Below are 25775 nucleotides of genomic sequence, written 5' to 3'. Positions count from 1 at the left end.
TATTTCAGGAGATCAAATTAAATGGTTCCTTCATGTTCTCTGCCCTGTACTGGCAATACTCTACAGGAAAAAGTTCCCAGGACAGTGTGGTGCTTCTTTGGGAACCAGAAAACCAACAATGAAAACGTGTTTATGGAATGGAATAAACCATACATATAGTGTAGCTAGTTCTGGAAGCAATTAAGTGAAAAAATCAATTCTTCAGTATGCTAAAAGAGAGAGACAGACACACAGAGAGAGAGAGAGAGAGAGGAGAGCCTGTGGGCTAATTCACAAAGTTATCACCAAATCTATTGACCCCTGAAGGTAGGCCATTAATCATACCTAAATGTTGTAAGCAAAAGAAATTTTCAGTGTGGCAGACTATCTTTTCCAAAAATGGCCACAAAAATATATTTGGCCCACTTCTTTTGCTAGAATCTTGCCACTCTCCACCAAGAGATAAAGTCTATTTCCCCTCCCGGAAATCCCAGACAGGGCCTTGGACCAACTGGAAGATAAGAATGTAATGGAAGTGACTCTGAGTCTTTCTCCCTCTCTCCCTGTCCCCTCCTCCTCCACCTCTTCCTCTTCTTCTCTCTCCCTTTCTCTCTTCGCCTCCTCCTCCTCCCCATCTGTCTCTCTTCCTCTCCCTCTTTCCCTCTCTCCCCCCTTCTCTGTCCTCTCTCCCTGTCCCCTCCTCCTCCACCTGTTCCTCCTTTTCTCTCTCCCTCTCCTCCCCATCTCTCCCCCTCCCTCTTTCCCTCTCTCTCCTCCTCTGTCCTTTCTGTCTCTGTCCCTCCCTCCTCCACCTCTTCTTCTCTCTCCCTCTCTCCCTTTCTCTCTTCCTCTCCCTCTTTCCCTCTCTCCCCCTTCTCTCTCTGTCCTCCTCTCCCTCATCTTCTTGTTCATCTTCATCATCACCTTCTTCTTCCTGTTCACTGTGGCCATCGCCTCCTCCTCTTCATCATCCTCGTCTTCCTCCTCTTCATCATCTTTATCGCTTTCTTCTCCATCATCTTCGTCGTCATCACCTTCTCCTTCTTCTTTTTCTTCTGTCTCCCCACCTCACTGCCTCCCTCCCGCTCTCTCCACACTTGCCCCTAGAACCCCACCGCCATACCGTGAAGATGCTCCGTCTTGCCCACACGGAGAGACTGCACGAGACCGGGCAGGTGAGGGGGGAATGAACGCCCAGCAGATGACCAACAGCAGCCACCACTCACGTGCCTGAACAAGCCTTCAAAGGACTCCAGGGTGCAAGGGTCCAGTCTTCAGCCTGGACTCAGCCGGTCTTCAGCCTCTCGGACATCGTGAGGCCGAGAAAAGTATCTCTGCCATGCCCTCCCTCCCTGAGTTCCCAACACACAGGACCCATAAGCAAACTACATCATTGTTTTTCCATGACTAAGTTTTGACGTTGAAGAACAACTCCAAGATTCAGTCACACAAAGAAGTTAACCGTGTGTTATCTTATGTGCTGATGTATTTTCTTTTTCACCTACCACTTGTCAAGCCCTTACTCTGTGGTCACCGCCATCAGAAGGAGCGAGAAGTAGCACGCCGCATGCGTACAGGGTTTGTAGTTGACAGAGTGTTCACATTTACGTTGTCCCCTTCTGGCCACAGCCTGTAGACACAGCCAATGTGATTTCTTATTCCGCTTACCAGCTACTCAACTCACAGGGCCTTTACTGACCTTCTTAGGAGAAGGTACGATAATTTCCACGTTGCAGATGAAGAAAGCGAGGCCCACAGAGATCAAGTGCGTTAGTTACACTTTGAGACCTTGGGCGAGGCAAATGCAATTTGTGTCCCGCACATGATGCCCTCCCTACTCCCTTCCTCGGATCCTGAAGGTCGCTCTGTCTGCCTGGTTACCTGGCAGCTGTCACTCAAAACATCTGGTCAGAAACGGCTAAAGAAACCAAATGGCCCTCTGACAGTAAACGTGGTGACAATTAAAAATTCACACATGGTTCTTGGTTCAATGTCTCCTCCTCTAACTCTTCATACCCTGTAGTACATTTCCATGTGAAAGTCTCTTAGACTTCCTGTGGGAGCTGTTAGTACACATGCCAAAGCCACTTCGAGGGCTGTATTGGAAACATTCAGCATAAATATCCTGTCCTATAGGGAATATTAGCAAAGGTCAAAAAAAAAGAAACAGTCAATTGAGAATAGAACTAAAATAATTCTAGGTTTTGTGACTAATGGTAACTGGTTAAGGAATATTAAGGATAAAGGGGTGCCTGGGTGGCTTTATTTCGGCTCAGGTCACGATCTCACGGTCTGTGAGTTCGAGCCCTGCGTCGGGCTCTGTGCTGACAGCTCAGAGCCTGGAGCCTGCTTCGGATTCTGTGTCTCCCTCTCTCTCTGCCCCTCCCCTGCCCATGCTCTGTCTCTCTCCCTCTGCCCCTCCTCCCTTCCCAAAATAAATAAACATTTTTTTGAAAAAAGGATATTAAGGATATTAAAAGGAAATTGTGCCCCTCTTCTGGATTCACTTCCAAACCTGAGGCTTCTTTGTGTGTCTTCTCTTTCCTACCATCGTTAAATCAAAGTATAAAAAATAAATAAGGCCCTTCGTCCTCTCGATGCCCCTTCAAAACCAACAAGGGGCACAGTTCGTGCCTCATCACCGTGAGCTCTGCAGGCCCAGGTCTTGGTCACCAGTGTCTTCCTCTGCAAAATGGAAATACTGACAACCCTACTGCATAAGGATTAAATTCTCTCTCTCTCTCTCTGCCCTCCCCCCCCCTCCCTACCCAGTGTGGGTCTCTAGTTTTATTCAACTTCCAACACTTGGGTTGGCTTGATATCCAAACAGTTAAGACTTCAAATACTTCTGACGGTCACAGTTATCAAACAACAAAGCGTTCTCCCTGTCGCCACAAAGGGGACTCTATCGGCCCAGTGATGACAGAACCATCTATCCCGCTGCCGGGGCCAGAAATCCCAGAGTCACCCCACTGATCTCCCCTCATTATTCCCACATCCAACCAGCCACTAGGTCCTGCCTCTCAAGTCTGGTCCCTCCACCGTCCCCTCAGCCTCGCACCCCTTGAGCCCCACGTTCCTCCCCACTAAGTGGTCTCCGGGCTCCAGCCTTGCTGTGACAGCGAAAGTCACCATGCTAGCTCCCTGCTGAACCCTTTCTGGAACTTCCAACGGTTTTAGGAGAAAGTCAAAACTCCTTCAAAAAAACCTTTTCTTGGGGTGCCTGGATGGCTCAGTCAGTTAAGCATCTGACTTGGGCTCAGGTCATGATCTCACTGTCGGAGTCTGGAGTCTGCTTCAGATTCTGTGTCTCTCTCTCTCTCTCTCTCGCTCTCTCTCTGCTCCTCCCCCACTCATGTTCTATCTCTCTCTCTCTCCCTCTCGAAAGTAAATATTAAAAAAAATTTTTTTTTAATAAAATAAATACTGGGGAGCCTGGGTGGCTCAGTTGGTTGAGCTTCCGACTTCGGCTCAGGTCATGACCTCACAGTCTGTGAGTTCAAGCCCCGCATCAGGCTCTGTGCTGACAGCTCGGAGCCTGGAGCCTGCTTCAGATTCTGTGTGTGTCTCTCTCTCTGACCCTCCCCCATCCATCCTCTGTCTCTGTCTCAAAAATAAAATGAAACATTAGGGGCGCCTGGGTGGCGCAGTCGGTTGGGCATCCGACTTCAGCCAGGTCACGATCTCGCGGTCCGTGAGTTCGAGCCCCGCGTCAGGCTCTGGGCTGATGGCTCAGAGCCTGGAGCCTGCTTCCGATTCTGTGTCTCCCTCTCTCTCTGTCCCTCCCCCGTTCATGCTCTGTCTCTCTCTGTCCCAAAAATAAATAAACGTTGAAAAAAAAAAATTTAAAATGAAACATTAAAAAAATTTTTTTAATAAAACAAATACAAACGAAAAATTTTTTTAACATTTATGTATTTTTGAGACAGAGAGAGAGCATAAGCAGGGGAGGGGCAGGGAAAGAGAGCGAGCGAGAATCCCAAGCAGGCTCTGTGCTACGAACCCACGAACCATGAGATCATGACCTGAGCCGAAATCAAGAGTCAGTCGCTTCAGCAACTGAGCCACCCAGGCGCCCCGCCTTTAAAATCCCTTTATGGGGGGTGCCTGGGTGGCTCAGTCGGTTAAGCGGCCGACTTCAGCTCAGGTCACGATCTCGCAGTCCGTGAGTTCGAGCCCCGCGTCGGGCTCTGTGCTGACAGCTCAGAGCCTGGAGCCTGTTTCAGATTCTGTGTCTCCCTCTCTCTCTGCCCCTGCCCTGTTCATGCTCTGTCTCTCTCTGTCTCAAAAATAAATAAATGTTTAAAATAAATAAATAAATAAATAAATAAATAAATAAATAAATAAATAAAAAATAAATAAAATCCCTTTATGGCTGGGTCCTCTGGTCTGTCACACATCTCCACCCGGGCACCTTCCCATTCTTCAGCCAAACACAATTTGTGTGAGTTTCTGAACAATGCCCTATGTTGTCTCATCTGCAGATGCTCACCCACGCTGTTCTGTGTGCAGGGACCTCTTCCTCCCCTGCTGCCCTGCCTGACACCCCCTCATCCCTTTGGGGCTCAACTTACACGCCATTTCTTCCAGGAGGCTTTCCAGGATTGCCCTGGCTCTGGGAGCTGCCCCTCCAGGCCCCGGTACCACCCACGCCACAGGCTTCATTAAACGGCTTGTCTGCCTCCGCTAAACAGTGAGCTTCGTGAAGGCAGTGCCCTTGCCTGGCTTTCTTGCTGCTGTAAATCCAATTAGCATGATGCCTCGTGCACAAATAGGTGCTCAAAACTTTTTTTTATGAAAAAAAAGTGTGGTATTAATTTTTTACTACCAAGAAGAGCCATAAACTTGTGATTCGTGTCATTCCCTTAAGCTCCAAACCCTCCTACATGAAAGATGGCCTAAAATAATGGCTCAGACACAGAGCAATTTATCTCCAGACTGCCCTACCCCAAGCCATCTGCTTTAATTCTGCAGAAGGGCTTTGGTGGAGCGCACAAAGACCGCCATTAGCATTCCTAATTCCACCTGTATACTCAGAGTCGTCTCACGGGTTCTGGGACACACAAGTGAAACCGACACTGCCACAGATTAAAATGCACACATCGAGCCCAAACTGTCTTTCTATGAATGAATGCATTTATGAGAAGCACTGGGCATGTGCTGTTGATACGAAATTTGACACCCACGATTCCACTACCTTTGTACCAGAAGGCAGAGCAAAGAGAATTCCCAGAGGGGGGACCACAATCTGAACATGGTTATATGGAAACGAGTGAATTAGAGAAGTGGGGAGGGGAGGAGAGTTTAGAAATAAATTACAGGGTCACCTGGGTGGCTAAGTGGGTTGAGCATCCGACTCTTGTTTTGGCTCAGGTCATGCTCCCAGGCTTGTGGGATCGAGCCCCGCATCAGACTCTGTGCTGAGCGTGGAGCCTGCCTGGGATTCTCTCTCTCTCCCCCTCTGCCCCTCCTCTCTCTCAAAATAAGTAAACAAGCTTTAATTTAAAAAAAGAAAGAGGGGCGCCTGGGTGGCTTGGTCGGTTAAGTGTCCGACTTCGGCTCAGGTCACGATCTCACAGTCCGTGAGTTCGAGCCCCGCGTCGGGCTCTGTGCTGACAGCTCAGAGCCTGGAGCTTGTTTCAGATTCTGTGTTTCCCTCTCTCTCTGCCCCTCCCCTGTTCATGCTCTGTCTCTCTCTGTCTCAAAGATAAATAAACGTTAAAAAAAAAATTTTTTTTTTAAATAAAAAAACAAAAAAAATAAAATAAAAAAAGAAAGAAAAGAAACTACAGTCATGAGTAAAAATGCTGAAAGTTTCCAGTGACAAATGACATCGCCTTCTCTTCACTATATACATAACTATGTACACCCATTTACATAGACTAATAGGTGATAAGAGCCAGAGTTAATCAATACTATTGATAAAATAATTGACCCAGGAATAGCACAAGGGAATAGCAACCTGACCAGGAGAAGCACCAGCCAGCAGAAAGGTAATTTAATTCAATTTCCACATACTCTTTGAGTAAATTAAGTATCAGCCAATTGAGCATTCATGAGAAACACGATATCCAGCTCCAAAAGCCATACTAAGGGAATCCCTCTGCGGGAGGCAGGTGCAGAGCCTGGCCAGCTCAGTCAGAGGAGTATGAGGACTCTTGATCTCGGGGGTTGTGAGTTCCAGCCCCATGTCCAATGTAGGGATTACTTGAAAATAATTTTTTTTTAAAAAAGAATCTCTTTTTATAGTAATACAGTAATACAGATAATAATTTATCAGTAATAGAAACAGTAATACAGATAATAAACATATAATTTTAAACTGATATTTACAATCACTCTTTTAATCCAGTTTTTAAAAGCAGCTGTGGGAGAGCCCATACTAGCTAATGCAAAACTTGTAGCACTGGAAATTGAGTTACCTGTTTCTAGAAAAACAGGCTGTGAATATGGAGTTTTTACCAATTAACATACACTCTACAAAGTACAAGTTGGGTGATTATCAGGTGACTTGTTTCACAGAAATTTCTAAAAGTCAGCAGCAGAGTTACATTAGGACGCATAATTGGAGGGGCGCCCTGGGTGGCCCAGTCGGTTCAGCAGCCGATTTCAGCTCAGGTCATGATCTCACAGTTCGTGGGTTCAGGCCCCACGTCGGGCTCTGTGCTGACAGCTAGGAGCCTGGAGCCTGCTTCCGATTCTGTGTCTCCCTTGCTCTCTGCCCCTTCCCTGCTCATGCTTGGTCTCTCTCTTCTCTCAAAAATAAATAAATGTTAAAAAAATAAATCTGAAAAAGATGGCCATGGAAGTCCATAAATCTCTGAAACTCAATAATACTTACTGCTACAAGATGAGGAAAAAAATACAAAGCGGCATGGACTGCCATAAGAAATTTCCTGGACAGAATGCTCTGGGTTAAACATTAGACACTGCAAATATACCAAGTAATTTAGTTTTCACTCTCCCACCATCCCTTACCACTGAGAGCTTTGCCCCAGCTAGCAGGTGGGCTGAAATAAACCTTGTTCCAACAAACCAAACATCCAAACTATGTAATCATGGGATGACATCTGAGCTTGATGTGGCTGGCTGCTTATAAAGGAGTCTTTCACAATGATAAATGGGAATTTTCATTGTTGACTAAGCCAGACACTTGCATACTTCCTGCTGAAATCAACCAAATGCAAATAAACAGCCCTATCTTTAACAAAAAAAAAAAAAAAAAAAAAAAAACACTTCTATCCACTCATTGTGAAGTACACTGAAATCTGTTCCTTTGTATCAAAGGATAAGACTATCATATTAGCCTGTTACCTACCTACTAGACAGAGACCTTGAAAGTTGTTTTTTCAGTACCGCGATACAGGTAAGCCACGTTACGTGTAGGTTCTCACCCGCATCTTAATCAGCACTGCACTCGAGAAGGCAGGGTGATGCTTCAGGTTCAGTCTAGGGCCAGGGACTTAGCAGAACCAAAAGACCCATGGGTCCAAGCACAAACCCCTAGCTTCACTAGCATGGCATTCTTCCCATTCTATTCCACCAGCAAAAGTCCAAGGATTTATTGCTACTCTACACAACTCTGGATCTTTGAAACAAAGTTTTTACAAGTAGCGCATGTAAAATGGGAACAGTAAACGCAGAAAATTTGTTCTAAATTAAAGCAAAATAAAATTTTAAATTAGACCTACACCGATGAAGCTTCAATATCATAACCAAAAATCAATGTTATGATCACAGATGATGTTACATGCCTGTTTCTTAGTACCGATTCCTCTGGATTTCACTTCTATTATTCTTCTAACGTATCACCCTCTTGGCTTTTCTTTTAGGGACTTAAATAGTATGTGGGAAAAATCTGAAACATCGATCTGTATAGTGAGTGGAAAAAATCTGAAACATCGATCTGGATGGTTGCTGCATTGGTCGAGGATGTTAGGCTACCTTCAGTTCTAAATACAAAAGCCACACTCCAAATCAGGAATATTCTCCAAAACCTTTACTTTCACGATGTTGCTTCAAATTTTGTTTTTTTCAAAAATTCTGACTGGAAGTGCCAGTGCCATCACAGCACTGCACGCTTATTTACAACGAAGAACTCCCTGAAATGAGAGATCCTGGCACACGGCACCAGCATAGGTCGCTGCCAGTCACTCGCGCAGCTCTCTCCCACATACCGCCTGCTCCGTGGAGGGGGTGTGACAGCCCAAGCACTTGGTCTTCCCAGGCTTCCCAGGAAGCCTCCCACGAAGCCCTGGATTCAAGGGCATTTTGAAACTCAAGTCAACCTCAATCCAGCTCCGCCATCTTGGTTATGCAACTGAAATATGCAAGTGGGAAGAACTGGGTTCATTATTAGAAATGGATAGAAAGGAGACATGACTTTAAATAAGTGGTTAGTAGTCTTCACCAATGTTGTGGTTTGCTGGGGTTTTTTTAAGTTTTCTTTCAATCAATCTGACCCAAACTCTTCAACCCTCACGTTATAATTTTGGCTCTCCCTTTTTGGTAACCAGCTGTGATGGAGAAGAGCTAGTCACTATATTCTTTGTAGGTACCGAAGCCAATTATTGACTAGGTCTGAGTAAATCGTTTTATCCCCTCGGAGTAACAACCTCTGGTATTATTTCAATTTTTTTATTCTTTCTGGTGTAGCTTAGCTCTTCAGACTCTTTCTAGAGTCTTCCTACAACATTACCTTGTTGTACTTTATGATTGGCACCTGGCAAACGTCTTTTTATGTCCATATGGCTGGAATCTAGCCCACTGCCTGGCTCTTGATAAATAGTCTTGAGAGAATGTGAAATCGCGCATGAGCAGTAATCAATAAAAGGCTGGGCATGATTCATTTGTCTACCTTGGCTATCTTTGGCTATTTATTTGGTCATCATTTCCTTATGATTCCTGCCTCATGGAAATCATCATGCTTTCATCCTGAATAGTCCCTTTGACCTTTCCAGACAACTCCAAAAGCTCCTCTTGGTAAGTGTACAACTGAAAGCTTGGCACGCTTTGGCAGAACTTGAAAATCTCATCCTGTACATGTCTGAGTCCCATGCGGTGTCAAGAACAAGAAGTTTTTCTCTGTTCAATAGGTTTTGCTGTTTAGTGGGGACTTACATGAAATGTCTTATTGAGAATAGTTTGATACCTCATCCAAATGGTATTTTTAAACATACACACTTGGTTAGGAATTTATTTTATGAGATACTTTTTCTGTTTTCCTCTCAAAAGGTTGATAATTATTTTGTAAATGTTCATTATATTCTTATGCTTGCTTACAATAGCTTATTACTAGAAATTTTAAAATGATACATGTTCTAATTCACATGTCTTATGCTTTCACATTCAATTTCCTAAAATCATGTCTAAATGCCAGCTGAAGAAGGGGTGCCTGGGTAGTCGGTTAAGCGTCGACTCTTAGTTTCAGCTCAGATCATAATCTCAGGGTTCATGGGATGGAGCCCCACACCGGGCTCTGTGCTGACAGTGAGGAGCCTGCTTGGGGTTCTCTCTCCCCCTCTCTCTGCCCCTCCCCCAACTGCATGAGCATTCTCTCTTTCTCTCTCTCCCCCTCTCAAAATAAATACATAAACTTAAAAAAAAATTAAATACCAGATAGAATGCAAAATACTTGGAACAAATGTCATGATTCATGCTAATAGACCAACTAACCAACTAATAGACCAACCCTTCAGCTTTTGATCAGAGGTGATTAGGGTTATTAACAGACAGTTTTCATTAGACCAATATTTTCCAGATTGATGTACACACGTCTCTCTTGTTCAAACACACACAGCTCAATACTGAGAAAAAGGTAACACAAGAAAGTGTGAAAGAAAAATGAAATATAGCCAGTTGTGCTTTAATAGAAAACTGTGTCTTCACAGAGCCTTGGCAAGGTCATACTCACCATGACCATGATGGGAACTAGCTATCCTTGGAAAAAAATGCCTCTTACTTAGCAGTTGCCTCAGAGAAGTGGGGGAAGGGGGGAAATAAAAGACTGGGGAGGGGCTTCAATTACTGTGGAAAGAACTCACTGAAGTGGGCTTTATCTTCTTTGATTCCTCATTAGATCAGCAAACCTGTCTACCATAATCTGGAAATCTTTCCCTAAGTTAAAGAAATATTTAGGACTTTAACTATTTAGTCATTCCCCCTTTGAACCCAGAATTCCCAGGCTAACGATTAGTGAGTTAAACCACAGAGCCCCATGCCTTCCCCACAGTATGGTTAATAATTACACCCAATTTAATGTCTAGAATCCCATTTCCAACCAAGAGCCTTTAAGTAACAAATTTCATAGTATGTTTCATTAGAGAGTATGCATTAATGATTAAGCTGAGATATGAAGTTTTAAAGGTTATATTCAAAACCTTAAAGACGTGCACCAGAGCAGCTGACCTGAAGTGCGGACAACCCCCCATTATCGCAAACTTGTCAGAGGAGCTAAAGCTTTGACGTTCCAGAAAACTCTCTCCCTACCTCTCCTCCTCTCCAAGAGGCTCCTGCAAGGGTTCCTCCCCACTAGGAAGACACAAGGTTTACTCAAATTCTGCATAATTGAACAGTCTAAAGATGAGGGACACATACTCAGGAGGATTCAACCTGATGGCTTATCCAACAAGGAGGCGCCCATCTCTCTGGAAAGGCATTCACTGGGATCTTCTCTCTGATTTGAATTTGCAGATTTCTTTTTAAGGCACCACCTCTCAGAACTGCAGACGGCACACTCATTCCTGGATAGATCATATAGAATGAGGCGAGTGTGACCTCTGCCTGTCACTGCACATGTTCTGGCACCTCCACTAGCAGATGAGAAAGAACAGATAATAAAAGAAGAAAACCAAACCGATCCTTGATTTTTTAAAAAACATAAATGTGAGGGGGGCGCCTGGGTGGCTCAGTTGGTTGAGCGTCCGTCTTCAGCCCAGGTCATGATCTCGCGGTCCGTGGGTTCGAGCCCCGTGTCGGGCTCTGTGCTGACAGCTCGGTGCCCGGAGCCTGTTTCAGATTCTGTGTCTCCCTCTCTCTCTGACCCTCCCCTGTTCATGCTCTGTCTCTCTCTGTCTCAAAACTAAATAAACATAAAATTTTAAAAATATGTATATATATATAAATGTGAGGAAGGGGGTAAAAATGATCTTTTCTGAGGACTCTGAGAACACACATGAGCAGTATTCAAGAAAATAAAATAAAGCTCCAAGTTCTTCTGTATTAGGCATTGATAGAAACTTTCACTGGGGGTTGAGAAGAGGCCACAGAGGGAGACTCCCACAGAGGAAGCCAACAAGGAAGGTCAAAGACCAGAGCCTGAACTGGAATATGAGACCAAGGTACCTTTAAGAATGAGGAAGTTTGGGGGTGCCTGGGTGGTTCAGTCGGTTACCACTGGGTGGTTCAGTTCGGCTCAAGTCACGATCTCACGGGTCGTGGGTTCGAGCCCTGTGTCTAGCTTTGAGCTGACCGCTCAGAGCCTGGAGCCTGCTTCCTTCAGATTCTGTGTCTCCCTCTCTCTCTGCCCCTCCCCCACTCATGCTCTTTCTCTGTCTCTCAAAAATAAATTTAAAACGTTCAAAAATTAAAAAAAAAAAAAAAAGGACAAGGAAGTCTGATATTCAGTGCAAAAACTGTTTTAGCCCTCCAAACAAGACCCCCCCCCCCCCCACTTAGGAAATGTACAAGTTCTTCAACAAAGATCAGTCTACGGAGTTAAGGTCAACCACAGCAAGCAAGAGAAGCTAAAGAGCGTCCAGTCCATGAGGACAGGGGCCCTGCGGCTTGGCTCGTGGGTCAGGGGCACACCGCCTGGCACACAGCGGGCACACAATCAACCCTGGCTACTTGAATAACGTTCATTTACTATGGCTCCAAATTACGCTCCAGAGACAATAAATGTGTCTTACGACACAAAGGTTTACCTGCAACTAACTTTATCCCTGAAACAAAATCGAAATAGACGGTGGCCGGGAAGACCTCTTAGTCATTAGCAACATCCCACTCACGTGCGACGTGAGGCACTCAGGAGGCACGCAGGAGGCACGAGACGCCTCCCTTAACTGTTGATAAGGAGTATGCAGGACTGTAGGGAATTACAACCATTACCACCCCATTTCTGCCGGGTTCAGCGCAGAACCCGCAGACCTCCCGGAGACTCACAACCGAAGGTGCAGCTCTGACACACACACACACACACGCACGCACACGCACGCACGCACTGCCGAGCCTAAGCAGCTAGAACAGGAACCCACCTGCGGTCCCACGAAACCGCATTCATTGACTTGGTGCAGCAAGGGGCGGCCCTTGGAGAAAGCGCAGGGAGGCTGAGACGGGGGGAGGGGAGCATCTTAGGTAAGGTTTGGGTCCTCCTCGGAGGAGTCCGAGGAGGTGTCTCAGGGAAGCAGATTCAGTTCTGGATGGATCGCGGTCTGGAGGTGAGATGAGGAGAAGCGGAGAATAACGCGGGGGTGGTGATGAGGCGAAGGCGGTTCAGCGATTCGAGATCCCCAGGAAAATATGGGCACCGCAAAGCAGGTCTGGAAGGTCAGGGCTAAAAGGGCGGGAATCACTGAAAGAGGGGTCCTTTTGGCATCTTACGGCTGGCGCACAGCACAACTGTGGGAGAAGCCACATCGTACGCTTACTTTGCGGCCGGCTTGCCGTGGGTCCGCTCTCTTCTATCCCCGGCTGACTTCCACTCTTTCAGTGGGAGACACGCTGTGCCTCTTACACAGACGGAAGCATTAAATAATCTCCCTTAATCAAGTTGTAGGAAGAGACGTTCTCAAAACCTTAAGAGAAGCAGGTGGAAAAGAAACGACCCTGACCCATAACCCTAAACCTAGCACCTGCAACTCGACAGTCCTCCCAGCAAACCTCTAGCCCAGCACCCAGGCCCTGGGTAACAATGGTGGGTTTGCTCCCCAGTCCTCTCCCCTGGACCCCAAATCCCCCAAAAGAAAGAGCAGGGAAGTCTTCATTTCTGCCTGGACACCCCCCCCCAACCGGCCCCCAGCATAGCACCTGAGTTCTGTAGCCATTTGTCTGCCAGTCCCCTCCTATATAACATACACCAAGGCCTCCCACACAGTAACACAGAGTGACATTAAGAATGTCACAATCTAAAGGATGCCACTACATGGGTGAAATACAGCACAGGACGACTGGAAAGATCTACAACACTACGTCAAAGAAGGAAGCTTCCACTTGAAGGGCTCACGAATGGCTTTGTCACAACAGGATGGGGTCAAAAGCACTTAAACAGCTCGACACACGACCCGAACAGGACTGAATCCCTAACAAATGAAATCGCTTATCAGGTGGTACTAGAGATGTTTGTATATCCGTCTTTTCGGTAAGACTGTTATTCCTCAGGGTGAGGGGTTACCCAGGTCTTCTTGAGTTTTGCACCCCACCCCACCCCCCAGCGCTCTGCCCACCATGCTGCTCGGTATCGGCATCCAGTCCCGTGAAAGCAAAGCAGTTATTGGAAAAGTAAGAAAAAGCTCATTCGGGTGAAGCAAAAAGGCAAGAGCACAGTGCAGGCTGGTAAGGAAGAGACAAAAGGTGTCCCAGATGCAGACCAGAGGCTTCTAGCACTGGAGGACAGAGGCCTCCTCTGCTTAGGTGACAGAGGAAAGAGAGACACTGGTGAGTTGACTTGGAACGTGGACACATCACAAGAGATCTGCACCTGGGCTGAGAGGAGGGGAGAAGGAAGCAAGGAGAAGATGGGGAATGTAAATAAGAGATACGCTACCAAGGTCCTCAGTGGCTGAGGACTGGGGGCAAGAGTACAAGCAGAGTCCAGGAGCTTTCGTTACCCGGATATTGGTAAAAACAAGACCTGCATGTAGGGAGGCATTAGAAGTCTGTTCTGAGCCCACAGTGCTATCTCACCTTGGAGCAGGTGCAAACCACCACATAGCCACCTTGTCATTTTCTAATTCCTATCTCCTTTTTCTTCTTCCCCTTTCTTCCTGTTTCACCCCCACTTCCTCCTGCTGTCCTAAGTGTTGGCCGAATAAGACCATGGACTTCTTCGGGGTTAGCAGAAGAGGTCCATTAGAGGTCTGCCTCTCTCCGTCCCAGTGATATGACCACCAAGAACAGGCCTGGCTGTCCTGTCAGTGTCTCTTCAAAGATGAGCCTCGTGGAACAGAAAAGCAATGACAGAAACCACAAAAGGACTTCCAATGTCAAGGTGACCTGTACCTTCTTGTTACAGTGACCTGCGGTCGGCAAGTGGATACCATGGTGTCTGAATTCTGAACTATCTAAAGAGCACCCAGGTCATATCATGGATGTGGGTGAGGACGCTCTGGGAGAAGGGAAGGAGTGCCACTAACTCCCAGCGCCCGCTGCCTGGGCTTCCTGCCACGTGTGCAAATGGGACCACGGTGGCTAGGACACAGTGCTACACATCCAACTGAACTACAAGGGTCTTCCTAGAGTACCACGTACCGGGAATTCCTAGAACCAATGTTTTAAGCAATTGTGATAACTGAATCATGTGCATTAGTGTCATGGCCTTTATTATGTACCCAGCCCAGACAACTCTAACAGTATGACATGACCTCAGACTTGAGGGAAATGCCCCCAATTCCGATAAGCAATTTGACTCACCCTTCATACTGGGACATCTTTGAATGAGCATTGAAACGTCTCCCCTTTGAAACTGTTCTCTACCCTCCGGTACTAGGTATTCATATTCTGGACTGACTTCAAGGATTCTGTGAACCCCTCCCTGTGGTTGGGAATAAGATAGGCTATCTTCCTCCAAAGAACAGGGGTCACCAATAGACTTTAACATAGTGTGCAAGCTTTTCTCCAAAGACACGAATGTTGAATGGAATCACTCCCTTAGAGTAAGAAAACAGCATCTACAATTTTTGTGAAAGGCCAGTGTCTATCAAGTCTGTTGTCAAATTCTGAACATAGATCATCCTCTAACTTTCCAACTTGTTGAATTCTAAAAGTTTGACTGTATATTGGCTGTGGAAAAGAGAGAGGTACTTCCCCACAGTAAGAACTACACACGTAATCGTTAGGCTCTCAGAACAACTCACAAGAGCTTGCGTGTTACCTCAAAACAACAGTAAGAACACTGTAGAACCAACTGTTGAAGCGATACCTTTACAGGAAAGTACATTCACGGTTCCCTTGGGGGGGGGGGGGCAGGAACAGAAAACTCTCCCTTTCTGGCAATGAAAGTAGGGACTCCCCTTGCTCAAAGCAGGCGTTGAGGGTGGTCATGGTGTGGACTTTGGGGAGGAAGGTCTCTGTGTTGAAGATGAGGCTGGGAATGCACAGTACAGTGGATGAAAACACACTCATCCAGACCAGGAAGGTGGGCGGGGGAGGACGGAAGTGGGGCAGAGGGCCCAGGGGAACAAGTGGAAGGGGAGGACTTGGGTAGTCCACGAGCACAGACACGCTGTTTCTCGCCACCTCTCCCAACTCCTCTGCAAACCCAAATTTCTGCTCCTTCTTCCTCTTTATCCCCTCTGGAAGTCTTCGTGGGTTATTAGCACAGCACGGTCTATGCAGCAAGAAGAAAGAAGTGGAGGGAGTCACCAGTTAGAAACAGAATGAAAGAGATACAGTCTCCTGGCTGAAGGGAAGGGGCGAGTTTCCTCACAGGGAAGATGTGCATTGCTAGATCAGAGTCTGGTCTGTGTGGCTGGGGCACAGACCTTGCTAAAGAGAAAACAGCAGCCACTGCTCCGAAGTGCAAGAACAATTAGAAGTTAATGAGAATCCTGGTGAATGCTTCCCTTATTAAGGACAATCGTTTTTTAAAAAGTATATTAGAAAGCTTCATTGCACACCTGTTGCACTTTGCCAGGCACAACGTCTTCATCGGAGACCCAGAATCCAGAGCAAATAGATGCTCGTTTTTAAAGAATTCACACATCTCACATTCTAGCCCAGAAATTCAGCCTCGGTCACCAATTTCAAGCAAGGCAGCCTACTTTGAACGGTCGTGGATCCTTCAAACAAAATTACACCCAGAACCAATTCACTAATGCACTTTGTATTTGCTACAGATACTAAACTCTAGCGGTCATTCATTAGCTAGAACATAAGCAAAACCTGAAAAATTTATACCTTTGTCTATAAACGATTAGAATGTCATCCAAATTCTAAGACCCAGAAATATGGCACCTGTTATTAACTTGAACCTTCAAAATGTGATTCAGGTTACCTCTGTGTTAACAACTTCCATAGGTCTTTTCTTGGTTTCTCCTATGTCCAAGTAACTGGGGGAGAAAAAGAAAAACAATAAGGGTTTCTTTTATTGCTTTTGAGTCAGTTATATAATTTTCTTACTAAAAATTATTAAAAAGCAAAGCAAGCCATAGGAAATACTTATGCCTAAAGCAAAAAATCAGTGGCTACTAATTAAAAGCAATTGTGGTGGTAGGAACTGCTTTCAGTATCAACAACCAGAGTGGATATATGTCCTCTGGTCTCAACTTCAATGAAACTGAAGGCTTGGAAATACATACTTCTTAGGGGGGACATTTTCCCCCAACAATATTTGGCCCCTGACTATATATGTGGTGTTTCTAGTTCTTATGTCAATTTTGACATAAAGAGTGGTTTGCCTGTGATGGTGCTTAATGGTTCCATTAAACACAGCCTTTAGGTCAAAACAAAGAAAGTACTGCTATAGCACGGCATTAGACCATCTGTGAAAGCCTGGGGAATCTTCTCCCCTTTGAAAGCACCTTCATAATACAGAAATGCTCAGCCATGTGGGATGGTTTAGGCATTGGTTCGGCTAAAATGCACATCGCTGGACTAGTTAACCTCTGGAGACCCCTATTACTCCATTGCTACTTACTATAGATATTAACTAGTGATCATTCTACACACTGTATACTTTGGTCAATGTCAAGCCCTAAGTCCACCACTGTGATCTGGTCCCCACTGTGATTCATACAGAGCAGGTGCTAAATAAATGTTTCAGTATAAAAAAGTATAAATCTAGCATTTAATTTATAACCATAAATACAAAGACAGATACCTCAATTACTGTAATCGCTGAGTTGCAAAAAAAAGTTTATATTAGGATTAATTATAGCTATGTTTTATTATTTTGCTTCCATTTTGGGATAGGATGCTTCAGTTAATCAATACCACTGGAAATTACATTTTTCTTACATGAATAGGGTTTACATAGGACAGTGCAGAACTCCCTTTGCTTAGCAATAAAATGGCTCTTTTGCAAATTGGCAGGGAGGGACTGCTTTCTGACATGATAGCAAAACATGTTAACTGTCATGTGAAGAAAAGCGATCCTGGATCCACAAGATTAACGAAGCAGAGTCAACTTCCAAAAACGCACAGGAAAACTTTGGGGAAAATAACTACCTTTACAATCCTGTGCTATACAATAAAAGTTTAATAACTACCTCGAGTTTAATTATGGTTTCAACAATATTAGGGAAAATCTGAGTAAAAGAAATTCAAGAAGGAAGATGATCATTTTCATTTGAGTACTATTTTTCCACCAATGCTAAATTCTCCAACATCATTTAGGGTCTAAATGACACAAATTACCCTCAATATCTTCTGGCCTGTCTTTTGTTCTGCCAGTTGCCCCAACCGTTAGGTAAACTTGCAACTGCTAAGCTTCAAATATACTCATTACTTAAATCTTCTTGGCTTCTAATCATGATAACCATAGATACTACTCCTTTAACTGAAATGAATCCACTATTCATCCGTCAGCATGGAAAACTAGCAACGGAACCTGTCATGACAAACTCAGTGTTTTTGTATGTCAACTAAAAGCAAAAACAACCATGCAGATCTCTTACCTATACATAATGACTCTGAAGTGACCTTTCTATTTGGTTTGGAACTGGACCTCTTTTTATCTTTTGAGTGGGCAGGGCCAAGTAAACCAAAAACACAGGGAGTTACAAAAGTGAATCTGCAACTTTGAGCTGTTAATAGATTCTGAAATATACTTCCATTCCCATGACATTGCTTTTTACAGGAATTATTTAATAAAAGAAAAATCAACAAAGTACGTGATGGAAGGAACTGGACGTACAGATGGTTTGCATTTTCTATGACATTTTGGTGTTCACAAAGCACATTGACGTCCACACCATTCGCTTTTCTAACAACCCTGGCAAGTAGGAACGGTTTACGCTCCTCGTCGGCATCAGGAAGAGGCACCAGCTGAGTCCCGTGGCTCAAGGATACACAGCTAACGATCAGCTCAGTCTCAGGTCTGATTTTGAGACTCAAGATCTAAGTGTCTTGCGCATCGTTTCACTTAGTTCTTTTCTATGAAGTTAGACAAAGGGTGCTAAAGGAGTAAAGGAGCTTTCCAAGAAGGGAAAACGGAATCCAAATGTATCCCTCACCTCACATAAAAGGAATGTCCAGCAGAAGAAAAGGCAGAACATTCAGAACTCAGTTTAAGCAAATTTAGGAAAAGAAAAATGGTATCTGACGACACTAGTGATATTTGGGAAAATATTTCTATACAGTTAAAACCAGAATTCACAAGCACACACTTTACGCTGAAGATAGTTTTTGCTATCCTGAGGCCCAAGCTCAATTTCAATTAAAATATATTAAAAGCTATGAAATACAAAGTTTCCACACAATCCAGGAATCCCACTCCTACGTATATAAACAAGAAAAGTGGAAACTTGCACACGATTGTTTCTGGCAGCATCATTTCATAATAGCCCAAATATCTATCACCTGATTAATGGAGAAACAAAATGTGGCACAGCATACCATGGAATATTCTTCAACAATAAAAAGAATGAAGTTCTGATACCCACTACAATATGCATGAGTCTGGAAAACATTCAGGCCAAGTGAAAGAAGCCAGGAACACAAAGGGCCACATATTGTGTGATTCCATTGATATGAAATATCCAGAACAGACAAATCCATAGAGGGCAGAGCATAGATTAGCAGATGCCAGACGGATGGGGTTTTGGGCTGATGGTGGGGGGGTCGGAACTGACGGCCAAGAAAGAATTCTTGAAGATGTCTTTGGTGCAAAAAGGTGATTTTATTAAAGCACAGGGACAGGACCCGTGGGCAGGAAGGGCTGCACTGGGGTTGTGACGGGTAACCGATTATTATATGCCCTCAGGTTGGGAGGGGGTTAGGGATAGAGTAAGTCTCTAAGATATTTTGGACGCAAGGTTTCCAGAACTTTGAGGGTCTAGCTGTTGTTAGGAAAATGCCATTTACTACTGTTTAGTAAAACCTCAAGTCATGAGGCCCTTCAGATGTATATGAGGGGCCATAAGCTTGAAGTATGATTGTCAGCATATATTTTATGGCAGAGTTGAGATAAAGGACGTTTCCAAAGGAATTTTATATGTTAAAGTAGACTTACAGGATCCTGGGGGGTTGGGGGGGGGGGGTCAGGATACTGTTAAGCCAAGATTCCCTATTGCCCCCAGCAAAGTATCAGCATCCACGCAGCTGAGCTCCTAGAAGGAGGTTACTCTGTTAGTTTCAAGGACTTGTCAATGGGCTGTAGGCAGTAAGGGAATTTAATTTCTCATTTGCCTTAGTTTCCTCCACCACCAAGGCAAACACTTAAACCCCTTTCCTTTGTTCTTGAGTAGCCAGGAGTGTCTGAGGAATATCACACATATTCCACCTGGGGGTGGGGGAGGAAGGGGCAGGACTGTTAGTCTGTCCTTTGCCCTCAGCTTGCCCGAAGTTCCCTCATCAAGAGGACGGGGAGAAAGGGAAATTGGGATGGGGTTTCATTTTGGACTGATGGAAATGTTTTAATATTAGCCTGTAGTGATATTGCAAAACTCCATGAACCTAACAGAAACGATTAAAATAGGTGAACTTTATGCTATGTGAAATATATTTCAATTAACGCAGTAAAAACAAAACAAAACAAAAAAACTATGCACTATTAAAAATCTACCTGCCCTGCAATACCCACCTCCACCAGGAATAATCTCCCTCAACTGTGAACTTCCACAGGACTTTATTTTTTTTCTAAGCGCAGTTAGTCCTGTGTGCATGTAGTCTCTCTCCTGTTAGATCGTAAACTCTTAAAGGCAAGCAGTCACATCTTATCATCCTTCTCTTCACAGACCTAAGCAGTTTGCTCACTCACTGAACACCTACTATGAGCGACCTCTCTGCCGGGACCTGGGAATAAGCACCAACAGTGACCCCTGTGCTTGAAGGTCTTAGCCCTCAAGTACCTAGAGACAGACCTGTAGACAAACACAGTAAGCCAATAAGCTTTTCCAAACATAAGGCTAATAGCATAAACGTGCAGGCTGTGCGGGCTGGAGAGGGTCACAACCGTGGGGGCGTGGTCAGCTCTACTCGGAATGCAAGTCTGGAAGAATTTAAACAGTAGGGGGGTGAAATGCAGAAAACAATTTTCTCCTCTGGTGACACAATATCCAACATTTCTAAATAATCTTTAAGAAATCTTTAAACTCAAAAGGGCAGGTTCCAAGAAAAAGGAAAAAAGAGGAAAGGATAAACAGAACGGAAAGTGCTAAATGACCAGTCTGGTCACTGAAGACTTTTCTAAGATTCCTGTTCCTCCTGCTACCCAAGTGAAATTCCTTCTCCGGTCACACTTTCAACCCCCCACCCCACCTGCAGCAGGGGCTCCGCGCACTCACAGCCCCTGGACACGCCGAGGGTGGGCGAGGCGGGGCTCACTGCTTTCCCCCAAGCCAACCCCACACTTTCATGCAACGGACAGTGGTGGGCGGCGGTGGGGACAGACAGACTCACTTGAGTTTCTTGAAGGCTTCCTGGCCTCCGGCCACGTAGTTGCCCCCGCTCTGGATCTGGTCTAGCTTCCGGATGCGGTGCCCGGTGCGCGGGGTATAGATGTTCCTGACGGCTCCAAAGGGCGCCTGAACGCCGCCCGTCACCTCCTTCAGAAAGACGTCGAAGCTGGACACCTTCTTCTCATGGATGACGACGCGGCGGCCGGCGAAGAAGGGGTCCCCGTTGCGGTACACCAGCACGCTCTTCACGACCGGCTGGGACAGGTGGCTGGACCTGGCGCCGGTGCCGCTCATCTTCCCCGCGGGACGCCGCCCGGCTGGCTCCTCCCGGGAGGCGCCTCTGCTGCCCGGCGGCCTCACAGCACGCACCCCGTGGGGGTCGCTTCCTGAAACCTACGCGAAACAGACAAGCCCGCGGTTTAAAAAAAAAAAAAAAAAAAAAAAAGGAGCAGCTGCAGGGAGCCTGGCGTGCACCCAGCCGAGACCCTGCGGGCTGCGGACTCGCGGGCCACGTCCAGGTATTTCACCAAAGTCTGGACAGCCAATCAGCGCTCGCCGTGCACGCACCACACCTGCTTCGCAGGCCACCGGCCGAGCCCAGGTGCAGCCGCCGCCGGACAGGAGCGCGCGAGGGGCTTTACGCAGGCAAGCGGAGGGGGCGCCGGACCGAGAGGTGGGCACGCGCGCTCACACGCACACACGGATTAGAAAGATGCCCAAGCTCCATTTCTAATAGCATATTCGTGTTACTCTTTCCAAAAGGCTTTTCTCTCCTTGCTTCCTCACTTCTGTCTCCTGCTTGCTCCCCCAAATGAAAGCAATTAAGTTCTGCCTGGAATTGCCCAGATTTTTATTTGCTGAAAAGTAATAGCCTAACATGCACTGAGAGACAGAGAGAGAGAGAGAGAGAGAGAGAGAGAGAGAGAGAGAGAGAGAGAGAACTTGAGGGCTATGGGGGAGGCTCGAGCTTCCGGGACCCCTCGCCCCCTCCCGCGACCCTCCGCGCCGCCGCCGGCCAAGGTCCCGTGGGCACCGTTTGAACACTGCGGGCAGCGGCGCGCAACCGAGTCCCAGGACGGGAGGCGGTGGGTGGGGTGGGGCCGCCCGCCGCTGGGGTACCTGGCGACACTGGAGGGCCGGCTGGGGGAGGGGCGGCTCGGGCGGGCCCGGAGGGGGCGCAGCGCGGCGGCTCCGCCGGCACAGCGCTCAACCCCGCGGTGGCGCGGCGCTCCCGCTGTTCCTCCGCTGCCGTTGTCTCCGCGGGCCTCCCTCGCCCCGGGGGAGGGGGGGGGGGGGTTGGACTTGTTACTTCTCGCCGTTTCCATAGCAACTGCAGCCACGGGCGGAGCCGAGTCCGCGAACGAGTCCATGCGCGCGCCCGAGCCCCTTGGGCTTTGCCAGCAGGCTCCGGGGAGAGAGTGGAGAAGTGAGGGTTGGGGGCGGGGGTGGAGGGAAAGTCTGGGTTATCGGGCGGTCATTCTCCGAATGGACGCCTACTGTGTGCCAGGCGCTATGCTGGAAGCTGGCTATACGGCGATAAAGAGGACAACCTGAGATGTTTTGCGCGCCTACCACCGCCTAACTTTAGAAGGCTAAATGGCCGAACAGCTGTGTGTGCCCCAGACCCCACATCCTTGCATCAGTGCCTGAGTGCGACAGGGCAGGGGAGCTTTAAGAATTCTAGGAAAGAGGTGTTGTCCAGTGCACTCTGGGACATATGTCTTGTGGGACCAAGAAAATTCTCTTTAAAAAGTTGAACCCTTTCAGCTCATTCCTGCCAGGATTCCCTTTATTCCTCCTGAGACCTTGCTGCCACCTGTCATGTGCAAATTTCATCACCCGCTGTTCCTCTTGCATCAAATATGAGTAAAAGTAATACTGATAATAACTACCATTAATTGAATGTTTTTGCATGTAGCAGGCATTGTGTTAGGGACTTTAAGTAAACTGCCCGATGTTCACAATAGCCTTCAGAGGTAAGTATGATTCTTTCCTCAGATGAGGAAACGGAGAGGTAGAGAGGCCAAAGAAGCTTACCTCAGGTCACACACAAAAATTCAAACCTGGTTCTCTGGGATTCCAGAACTACTTTGACCACCGTGTCATAGTAATCTAAAAAGTGAACGTGTAAAACATTGCAGTCCAGAGAGCAGAAACATTTTTATTAAAGTTTCCTAATACATTAATTCCTTGGAAGTGAACAGGTTTTTTTCTTTTTAATTTTTTTTTTTTTTTTTTTTTTTAAGGAAGAAAGAGAGTGTGAGGAGGGGAGAGGCAGAGGGTGAGAGAGAGAATCCCAAACAGGCTCCGTGCTCAGCGAGGAGCTTGTTGGGGGACTGGATCCCATGACCCTGGGATCATGACCTGAGCCAAAATCAAGAATCAGAGGTTCAACCAACTGAGCCACCCAGGCGCCCTGAAACTTAACAGTTTTCAAAAGAAGACCAAAGACAAGGGAATAATGCAGAGAAAAAAAAGAGAAAGGAATTCTGTGAACCACTTATAAACAATGTACAGGTTGCAGGAATGAGCAGGGAAAATATCTGTGCAAATATGCTACCAAGCGAGAAGACAGAATACCTGTTTTGAGGGATGGAAGGCAGTAAACCGAGCAACCCTTGAACCACTTAGTATCTAATTACTGGCTATTGGGGAGGGGAAGGCCTTGACTCATAGCTTTTGCCAATTTTTGTGGTCAAAATACTGCAAATGTGGCTGGTTTCCAGCTACCAATTTGTGGTCACTGAAGGCAAGAGATGCACGGTTGCATGCCATTATTTGGTATTTCCACCATATCATTACAGTAGACATGGAACTTCATAGATAATAGTAAAATCTAGGTGGTGATGAATTTTGAGCATCTATTACCTTTGTTTTTAATATAACTTATTTAACTGTACATTTCTACAATTTAATTTTTTTAGTGGCTATGTTTGAGATTTTTGAAAATTTAACAACTGCCTCTCACAAGGCAGTAGAAGGCAGCTCTCAGCAGCCGTGTTCCTGAACAGCTACCCCACGCTATCAAAAGGCAGTCTAGACTCAACACGTTGACATGATCGCATGTTTTCACCAACACCACCTCTTTTCCTATATTCTCTGTCTCCATAAATGGACCGTCATCTACCCATCTGAACATGCACATTTCTCTTCCTCACAGAACACATTTAACTGCAGAGACACAACAACATAGCCACCTATTCAGTCTCTCTGCTCCTTCTGTTTGTTGAATTCGTTTGGGAGCTGTCCTCTCTTATGCAGAAACCCAAAACTGAGCCAAGGGAGGATTTCAGAAGCCACAAAGGTTACAGAAACCCTGATCACGAAGGGCTGAGGTGGAATGGGAAGCCACTTCAGGTGGATGCTGGGGAACGTTCGAGCGGTCACACACAGGAGAGTTTTGTAGAAACAAAACTATGCTTCTTCCTAAGTGTGAGATATAGGGAGTGAGAGATGGCAAGAGATTCTCAAAGAAGTTTTACTGTGCATCAAAAATATTGCCATAAAGGTATTTGGCGTTTCTTCAAGAGCCTGAATAAATTTCTGAAATGCTTCTGATTCTGTCTTACTGTGGAAATAATAATTATTTCAAGGTAGGGGCGCCTGGTTGGCTCAGTTGGTTGAGTGTCTGATTCTTGATTTTGGCTCAGGTCATAATCCCACAGTCATGGGATTGAGCCCCAGGTCCAGTTCCTCACTGACTGTGGAACCTGCTTGGGATTCTCTCTCTCTCCCTGTCTCTCTCCCTCTGTTTCTCTCTCTGCCCCTCCTCCACTCATGTGCACACAGATAGGTGCACATGCTCTCTCTCACTCTAAAATAAAAATTTAAGGGGGAGCCTGGGTGGCTCAGTAAACTTAGCGTCCGACTTTGACTGAGGTCATGATCTCATGGTTCGTGGGTTCGAGCCCCACATCGGGCTCTGTGCTGACAGCTCAGAGCCTGGAGCCTGCCTCAGATTCTGTGTCTCCCTCTCTCTCTGCCCTTCCCCCATTCACACTCTGTATGTGTGTGTGTCTCTCTCTCAAAAATAAACATTAAAAAATTTTTAAATAAAATTTAAAAAATAATAAATTATTTCAATGTAATACTGTGCTGAAACCAGACCACATTGCACCCCGAGTTTTATAAGGGTTCTTCAGGGGTACCTGGGTGTCTCAGTCGGTTAAGTGTCCAACTTCAGCTCAGGTCATGATCTCAAGGTCTGTGAGTTCAAGCCCCAGGTCGGGATCTATGCTGACAGCTCAGGGCCTGGAGTCTGCTTCAGTATCTATGTCTCCCTCTCTCTCTGCCCCTCCCCCTCTCTCTCAAAAATAAATAAACATTTAAAAAAATTTATATAATGTTTCTTTAGTCACCAAGTTCTATCCATTCTCCCTCTCAAATATTTCTTGATGAGTCAATCCATTCGTACATCTCCAAATCCATTTCCACTTTCTGAATTCAGGGCACCATCATCACCTAAAATGTCACCTTGTCTCCACCTGTGTTTCCCTACTATCCATTCTCCACAGAAGAGCCTGGAAGACTGTTGGAAAACACACATCTAATCATGTCACTTTGCAGCTGAAAACTTATTGGATGTCCCCCGTTTTTTGTATGATAATATCCAACATCATCAACAGTGATCACAACAGCCTGGCTTTGCTGGCTTATAATGCTCGAATCCCATTCTCTTCTCGCTCGATTCTCCCTGCGGCTTCCCAAAGTCAAGACTTATCCTTCCACGTCCTTGAATATTTCTTTGCACATACTTTACAGCTCATTATCCCCCACTGCCTTTTTGGCTCCTTGCAACCAAGTCCCAATTAAATGTTATTTCCCCAGGAAAGATTTACGACCTCAGTTCCCAGATCAGAATAGCTCTGCACATATTTTATATTTTCCTCCACAGTTCTTACTGATTGTAATGATAAACCTTTGTATAATTACATGTTTAATTTTTGTCTTTGTATAATTAGATGTTTAGTCTTTCTATAATTATGTGTACACATATAAATACCCTGAAGGAAAAGACTTGTG

At 45.9% G+C, this 25775-nt stretch overlaps 1 protein-coding gene across 1 annotated transcript in view; it reads right to left on the bottom strand.

The window, feature by feature from the left end:
• Nucleotides 1-22022, bottom strand: part of DCDC2 (doublecortin domain containing 2) — a 167352-nt gene extending 145330 nt beyond the window's left edge. The window contains exons 1-3 of the mRNA XM_058732852.1: nucleotides 21873-22022; nucleotides 20755-21146; nucleotides 16190-16244 (exon numbers count right to left, since the gene is read on the bottom strand). Coding sequence (XP_058588835.1) covers nucleotides 16190-16244; nucleotides 20755-21047 — 348 coding nt within the window. The 5' untranslated portion in view covers nucleotides 21048-21146; nucleotides 21873-22022. The remainder of the gene's footprint in view (nucleotides 1-16189; nucleotides 16245-20754; nucleotides 21147-21872) is intronic.
• Nucleotides 22023-25775: the final 3753 nt, after the last annotated feature.

The sequence above is a fragment of the Neofelis nebulosa genome, chromosome 6, assembly GCF_028018385.1.
Source record: "Neofelis nebulosa isolate mNeoNeb1 chromosome 6, mNeoNeb1.pri, whole genome shotgun sequence".
Classification (NCBI taxonomy): Eukaryota; Metazoa; Chordata; class Mammalia; order Carnivora; family Felidae; genus Neofelis; species Neofelis nebulosa.
Note: the sequence above shows the minus strand (reverse complement) of the source record. Positions and strands in the feature narration are given on the sequence as shown.